Source organism: Sparus aurata, chromosome 22 (genome assembly GCF_900880675.1).
Source record: "Sparus aurata chromosome 22, fSpaAur1.1, whole genome shotgun sequence".
Taxonomy (NCBI): domain Eukaryota; kingdom Metazoa; phylum Chordata; class Actinopteri; order Spariformes; family Sparidae; genus Sparus; species Sparus aurata.
In genome coordinates this window covers 24,976,832-24,984,804 of record NC_044208.1, presented here as the reverse complement: position 1 = coordinate 24,984,804, position 7,973 = coordinate 24,976,832, and the positions used below count along the sequence as shown (strand labels likewise).

Sequence of the window (7,973 nt, the reverse complement as noted above, 5' to 3'; positions counted from 1 at the left end):
TACAGTGTGTTGCGGGTTCCTTGTATAAGTTGGCTGAACGTTGGAATAACTTTTACAAAAACAACGCACAAATGAACACAAACGGTGCACAAAATCACCAACTGATGAGTTCCGAACATGAGAAGCGTGTCTGGTTTGTGTTCTCTTTGCACGAGTGGATCCACTGAGGGTCGCTGCGAACTCGCTGCACTTTGATTTTCCATGTAAACTCAGGTGAAGCTGGTGTGAACGAGTCAACACGGCGTTCTGTCGGTTTGAAGGCGAGCTGTATTCATTTCGCTGTGTTATTTGTATTTACAGCCGGGGGGACGCTGCTGGCAACCATCCCGGTTTTCTTCCTCCGAAACGTTTTTATATTCAGAGTAAAAACGGAGGCCTGATGAAACACTTGACTGTAAAGACCTGCGGTACAACTCTGGGATAAACGGTACAGTGCTTTCTTTAAGAGCCGGAGTGATTATGTGATTAATCAATCCAAAGAAAATGAATTGGTAATCAATGGATCACTTCAGTTAAACATCTGCTGGTTCCAGTTCCTTAAATGTGAGGATTTGCTGCTTTTTCTTTGTCATATTTGATGCTAAACGAAGAGTTCTTGACTGTTCATTGGACAAAAGAAGCAATCTGACCTTTAACAGACTAAACATTAAATCCATTAAGCGTGAAAATAATTGGCAGATGACTTGATAATGAACACAGTCGTTAGCTGCAGCCCTAAATGTGTCTCGACCTCCAACGTATTTGAAAATGAGTAAGAGTGAGTTCAGTGTTTTTACAGTTAATTACTGGATGATTTGTGTCCGTTAAGTGTGGTGCGAGGTCACAAATGAGTCAGAGTTACGAAACGAGAGTGTAATTCATAGTTTAAACTGGTGTCTAAACACGTCTCCGTACAATATCTGTGTTTGAATGCAAGCTGTGCCAAGAAATAAACACATTTTCTTCTTTTACCTTCACTTCCTATTTAATGTAATGCTCCACTCTGTTCCACAGTAATAGAAGCAACGCTAGACAGAAACACCAAGCTGACGATTTTCTTTGTGAAAATCTGAAATTAACCTTCTTTCTCTCTTTTTAAATATATGCCACTGTTGGATAGAAAAGACAGAAACAGCACGTCTGATTGACTTCTGAATATTTATTGGTTGTTATAATTGAATTTTATGGTTACAGATCACAATGATATCGTGTGGAAGATGTTTTAAAGTCTGCATACAACAACAATAACTATGGTCAACACACACAGGTGATTTCGATTACTTCGCTTTCATTAGAGTGCTTCTCAGAAACTGCGTGGATGTACGTAGAAAAAACTGTGAATTAGCGGAAATGTATGTGTGTTCAGGGCCCTTCATTAAGTCCAAACAATAAATAAATTAAATGCTTTCTGGAGACATTACGGTTTGAATCCATACGTTGGAGATCTCCACACTTTATATCACATCAGTGGAAAAACGTTTGTTTTCTCCAAAAAGTTGAGCAACATTTTCTGTCATTCCTGATAAACGGATGACTAAAAGATCAACTGGATATTTGTCAGAAACTTTTCTGCTGATGTGTTTTTACGTGTCAACAAAATCAGGAACAAAATAAAAATGTTGGCGTGTCGGTTCAGTGAGACGTCTCGTGGGACAGGAACTATTCCAACACTGTTATCCTTGTAGAATATCGACGTGACCGCCCCGATATCTGTTCTGGTCCGGTCAGAAACCCGCTCACCTGATCGTCAGACAGTGCGTAACAAAAACACGAGTGTGACTAGTTAACATTACAAACACCTGACGCTGTCTGTACTTCACACATTCACAAGATGTTAAGATTTGAGATTACTGAACTGTTCTATCAGGTAGAGTAAAGGAGAGTACATTGTTTGAATGATGTTACAGCGCTGCTCTACTTCTCTGTGGAGAAGGCTCTCTTCATGAGCGGAGGAGGGGTCTTTCCTGCTTCGTAAAGAGACTCGGGCGGAGGGGAGCTCAGGCAGCACCAGTCTGGGATGCGGCCCGTCTGGTTGTAGTAGTCTCGGGACACCGACCTGCTGCCCAGGATGTCCTGCAGCGCCCCGAAGATGGCGCCTGTGGAGCAGAGGACGGCATTACAGAGAGGGCTTTTAAATTCATAGGAGAATATTCTTTTAAAACTCTTTTTCTTCAGTTCATCAGGTAGAATTAAATATTTAACCAAAATCTCATCTCTGACCTCCGAGCCAGGCGGTGCAGTTGGGCTTGGCAGGTGGAGCGTGTATACGCAGGGTCTTGCTGGCCAGCACGCTGCTGTACTTGGGTCTCTCCACCAGGAGGCGTATCTCTGCCAGCAGCCGGTGCAGGAAGCCCGGCAGCATGGCTGTGCCTCCGATCACCACCAGGTTCTCGGATAGCACCTTACGAGCATCGATGGGGCACTGCGGGGAAACACAAATTAAATCACTTAAAATACACTCTGTAGGGTAAAAGTGGTCGAGACGGGCATTACGGCAGTGACTTCTCGTGTGTAGAGTCCTAATCATATATCAATATCCTGAGTACTGCACAGGCGGGGGGTTTTAAACAGATCGCTGCTACAGTCTGAGGGTGTGTGATGTCTGCTGCTGCTCTCAGGTACATGCTGCTATGTGGAGCACAAAACTGGGTTAACTTCATTCCTGCTGCCAAAGATACGGAAGGTTTACAGCAGGATAATTAGGAGTAAACTAATATCCTTTGAAGACGTCAATTTGGGTTCTGGGAAATTTTAATGAGCTTTTTTTCACAATCTTTTGACAGCATATAGACTAAACAATCAATCACTAGAATGACCAATAATGTAAATAATTCTTATTGGCAGCCCTGACTTACACGACACATAGCTAAACGGAGTGTGGATGACTTGAGCTTCTCTCTTTTTCATCACTTTTTTTTGAGGTTCAACCATCAAACCAGAAAAAATAGGATAGTTATATTTTGTTTTTTCCACAGGTGAAGTTAGAGGACTCTTGTTTCTTGGCCAAGAAAGACCTTTGATGTATATTTCTACTGCTTTCATCCAGAGAGTGATTGATCGTGAACATAACACCTTGCACATACACGTTGAAGAATAACTTTTCTCTACCTTGACCAGAGCATCGAGTATCAGAGAGGCCACGCTCTTCTCCTCATTGTCCTGTTCAAACAGTATCTCCATCACAGAATCCCTGACAAAAAAAAACAACAGAATATCTAATGATTGAAAACTTTGTGACAAAAAAAATAATCAAAGACACAGTTTAGACAGCAAGCAAGTTGAAGGAAAAATGTAGCGTCGCTCAGAGAGGATATAAAATAGGCAGTTTCATTTTATTTTTTATCTGTCAGCTGAACAAGTGCGTTATCTGATCAACTACCTGATGGCTCCATTGACGTGCAGGATTTTCTCACCATCCAGAGGGTAATCAACATCTGGAGGAGGAGCTGGACGCTGCAAAAACACATTCACAAGGAGGAGAAGGTACAAATAAATCTACAGGAGCGCATCACTAAATGCAAAAAAACGGATGTGCAGTTGAGGTAATTAGTAAATAACAGTACAAAAACAATGTGACACTTACCTCAGCTGTACCGTCCAGGTTAAATTTGGCTTCCTGGATCTTGAGGCCTCTCTGCAGGTCACTGACAAAACATGTTCTGACTGGAAGGACAAAACAAAACCAATAAGCATCAAACTAAAGACAGTTAAATTTGCAACTAAGGACGAATAGCTTCTCCTCACTGACTGCAGAAATTAATTACATAAATTAGAACAAAGCTATTCTTGTCTCAACACAAAAGAATGCAGCCTGCAAATGATGGTGACTAAGTAGAAAATATATATAATTAGCATATCGTCAGTTCTGCTGCTATAATGGTCTAGAAGAGGGATGGTGATGAGGAAGCAGCCACAGTCTCACTATAAGTTTTCTTATGTTTTCTTTAAAGCCGCCTTTGAAGGGAATAAACAATGAAGCTGATCCATCTCTCTCATGGGAGCCGAGCGAGACGTGCAGATTTAAAGAACAAATAAGAAAAACCAGACACAACTCAGTCAAACCCACCCTTGATATCCTCCACAGTCTCCTCTGGGATGGTCCCTGGAGGAAAAAAAGAGATGAAAGAGAGATATTAACGAAGCAGAACCTAATCTATTTCGACTTGCTTGCGCATAAATCAGCTATTTCTCTGAATTCATTTCCAAGTTGGATTTATGACGAGGCTGAATCAGCAGTTGGAGAATGACTGAGCTGACGCTGCAGCAAATGAAGAGTCGAATATGACTGCTTGGTGTTGGAGGACTGCAGCAAAACAAAACTTGGGAGAGAAGAATCTGTCAACCACTTTCATACACAAAATCCTGTATGTTCTTCAGATTCTGAGCCCACATTTTTCCTCCCTGAGTCCTGCACAGTACAAAGGGTTGATTACAATGACCTCAGACATTCTGCGCTTCCTGCAGAAGTGCAGTTTCGTTCAACAGTCCAGTCAAGTGAGTGGGCCTTGCCTGGTCTTAATTATTGATGCATGTGTGTGTATCTGCGCTCACTCGGCTGCAGCTCAACACGATGACTCAGTCTGGTTCTCTCCGTCGAGAAAAAGTGTGGGGAGAGAGTCTAAAATAGACTGCGTGCATATGTATAATTCACAGATTGAGAATGCTGTTCACTCAGATTGTCTCAGAGAAACAAGTTCTTCTTCTGAATACTCAATGATGCATAATGGGTCAAAGTCATTGTTCCTGCTCCCTGCCCTACAAAACAAGTCAGCAGTCTATTTCTGAGTTAACCCATTTAAAAAGACAAAGACACACAGCGGTATTATTCTGTAATTACCAATGGCAGCTGGAACACTCTGCCCAGTGGTGGTGTCTGTGTCCACAGTGCACTGTTCCACAAGAAGTCCGTCCAACTCTCTACAAGAAACAAAAGACAAAATGTCTGGTATAAAAAAAAAACACACTTTCAATCAACACAGAGCCGAGCAAGAAATAGAAGCGTTTCTTTTTACAGTACACCAACGTGCAAAGTCGCACCCTCCTCTTACATCTGTTGGAGCTACTTACTTATGGATGGCTTTCCCTCCCAAAGGCAACGCCTCCCAAGCTGGCAGAATAGGAGTGCACTCATAAACCTGATTTCACAGTTAAGGTGGTAACGAATCCCAATCTCAAAGTTTTCACACCAAAACCTTTGTTTAGTTTGGGGTTTAGTTTTTTTCTCCCTGCTCGCAGTTTTTGTGCCAGGCTAAATGTGTCTCCACATTATTAACAGAGATGTGACTTATATCAATTGTCTCACTTAATTCCTGGTAAGGACGCAAGCAAATCCTTAATATCCTAAAGAGTCTGAGTTTTCCTTTAAGAGTCCAGGGTGACAGTAAAAGGATACAGGTAGGACCAGAGTCTCTGTGTAGCCACAGTCCATCACCAGGGCGGAGTTGATCCCCAAAGTCATGATGGCCATGAGGTGACTTGGAGCAAACAGCACAGAGGGCACCTGGAGAACACGTTCAAAGAATAACACTTAAATCACTCAGTACACACTGTAGCGTACACCTACTATAAAGCTCCTAACTAAAGTTGCTGAGTGAATCACATTTTGTCTGCCAGTTTTATGTGCACAGCGATAAACTTCTGAGCGAATTTTCAAAAACATGCACGTGGTCCATATTAACACGTTTTCCACCCGTGTTCTGCAGCGTCAATAAAACACGGTCTGCTTGTTTGTTTACTTTCTTTTCCTTACCTCAAACTGTTTGAAGAAAACCTTGGTGAGCGTCTCCCTGAAGTGAGACGGGCAGAGGATGGACTCGATGATGACCACTCTTCTGTCGCGAGGGTTCACCAGCAGATGCCTGACAAATAAGACAAACCTTGATTAGACGATGCTGAGCCACTACCATTTTAACGTTTTGTAAAAAGATGCTGAATGCTTTCTTACGATAAATTATGAGTGCAGCAGAGTCTCACCTGAAGTACAGTATATGGATAAACTCTTTGAGGATGACATAAAGCTCTTCTGTGTTGATGTTGTACTGAACCACTTTGGTGGCCTGAAAGAGAAGACATTCCAGAACTCATTAACATCATCATGTACATTACAGTTTCCAAACATCCGTCAGCAAAGCACGGCGACGTCTCACCTGTTGCTGTCCCGGTTTCCGGATCTCGCTCGGAATTATGAACCTGGGCCCCGTTTCCCCTGCAAAGCCGCATCTGCAAGACAAGGAAACTGTCAGGAGAGCTGATACACAATGTGCAAAAAAAGCAATGGCTGATATAGATACTGTTAGAAAGCCTTGTTAACTGTGTGCAAACATGACGCACAAAAATAATGTCTTGTTTTTATCTAATTTGTATTTGAGGAAAAAAGAAAGGCTCAATTATTTTATTAAAATCCCTTCAGTAAGTTGCATATGAATAAGATCACAGTGCAGCTCTGTGTCAAATGTTGTGGGACAGTTACTGTAGACAAAGACATCATTATCAAAAGAGAAGGGAACAGTCCTCTTGATCTTCATGTGATCTGCCTCAGGCCGGTGTCTTGTCTTGACTGCAGTTTGACTGAATGTCCAGCAAAATGTCAAACTGTGCAGCACTGTAACTGCCCTAAATGTGTGGAGGTATGTACAGTATCATTATGGTGATGTGGCTTTGAGTACCAGACAGCTTTCAGATGACCTACTGCTTTAATACAACTATTTAGGTCACACAAACAACTGTCAGCATGGATGTGAATGTCCATCCAACAACAGACAAAAGATAGTAAGCTGCTATCATCTGATGAAAGCCGAGCGTATATTAATTGTCCAGTTAGCTTTTTGCAATTAAATCTTACGTCATGTAATTTAACTATATAATAAAACGCTGCTTACTACCTGCAAACTACTTCAAGTCAGATAAATCTGATGAAGTCTAGCTAGCTACCTTTAGCTTTACATTAGCACATTCATCGACTAAAATGTACCCAAATATTAACATGTAGAGTGTTCAGAAAAGTAGTATTAGTAGTATTTGGCAGTACAACTCGCTAAGAGGCTAATGGCGTTCAGTGCAGTTGTTTTTCTTCCACGTTAATGTTTCTTATTGGATTTGATCTTATCTCTAAATTGGTATTAAGGCTAGCTAAACATGTCAAGTTAGCATTAACTGGGCAGCTTGCTAGCTAACACCGCTACAGCATTTTTTAATCAGCATACATAAATATGTTTAATGAGTATGTGAGCTGAGACCTGTGTATTAGTCCTGATGTGCCAGGCGGTTAGTTAAAAAATAAAAAATATAACACTCTAAGTTTACGCTAGCATAATGCTAACCCGAATAGCTCAGTGAAAAAAGGTACGCTAACTCACTTTGTGAACGCTGCTCCTAAGTCAATGACGATCGCAGTCTTCTCTCCTCCGCTTCCCAACCCATCAAATAAGGGCATTTTATTGATGTGCTCGCCTTCAGGCGCAAATACTGTCAATACTTAGTGTTGACAGCCGCAGATTTGCATCGTATCAAAATGATGAAGAAGAAATCTGTTTTCTTCCTGTTGGGCTGGGCTGGGTCCTTCAGAAGCGCGATGACGTCACAAAGAGTTGCCTGATCAAAATGTGCTCAGAAAGAAAAAAAAAACAATGACGGAAACTTTTTTTAAAAACAGCATATTAAAGATTAATCGATCAAATACAGACTAATAAAATACACAGAATAGAACATAGACTCATGTTTTGAAATAGCCTTCAAGTGTATTTTAATTAGCTTAAAGTACTTCTCGTATCTTAATTATAGTATTGCAAATATACAACAGTGTTTGTTGTATATTTGCAACAAATATATGTGGTGCGGCTGTATATTGTACATAATCTTTTTTATTTTTTTCATATCTTTTTTGAAAATCCCTGTATTCTAGGACAGGCCAGCAGTGGAGAGCTTTATCAATTTGACTTCCACTGAATAGAAATTAATTAGGATGACAACTTACTTGCAAAGTTCTCTGCGAGGAA

The 7,973-nt window shown here is 41.1% G+C and overlaps 1 protein-coding gene across 2 annotated transcripts; it reads right to left on the bottom strand.

Annotated features, from left to right (window-relative positions):
• Positions 1-1,118: 1,118 nt before the first annotated feature.
• On the bottom strand, positions 1,119-7,561 carry actr10 (actin related protein 10). 2 transcript variants are annotated; one of them, XM_030406055.1, is made up of 14 exons: positions 7,335-7,561; positions 6,126-6,198; positions 5,953-6,035; positions 5,729-5,837; positions 5,372-5,479; positions 5,047-5,114; positions 4,817-4,896; positions 4,046-4,081; positions 3,563-3,642; positions 3,359-3,432; positions 3,088-3,169; positions 2,200-2,401; positions 1,866-2,075; positions 1,119-1,719 (listed from the first exon to the last, which is right to left on the bottom strand). In XM_030406055.1, exons 1-13 carry the CDS (start codon positions 7,409-7,411, stop codon positions 1,894-1,896), a joined length of 1,254 nt encoding a protein of 417 aa, XP_030261915.1. In that variant the 5' UTR covers positions 7,412-7,561; the 3' UTR covers positions 1,119-1,719; positions 1,866-1,893. The 2 variants fall into 2 exon arrangements, with proteins under 2 accessions (XP_030261915.1, XP_030261913.1); XM_030406053.1 differs by having other exon boundaries at positions 1,119-2,075.
• Between the last annotated feature and the right edge of the window lie 412 nt (positions 7,562-7,973).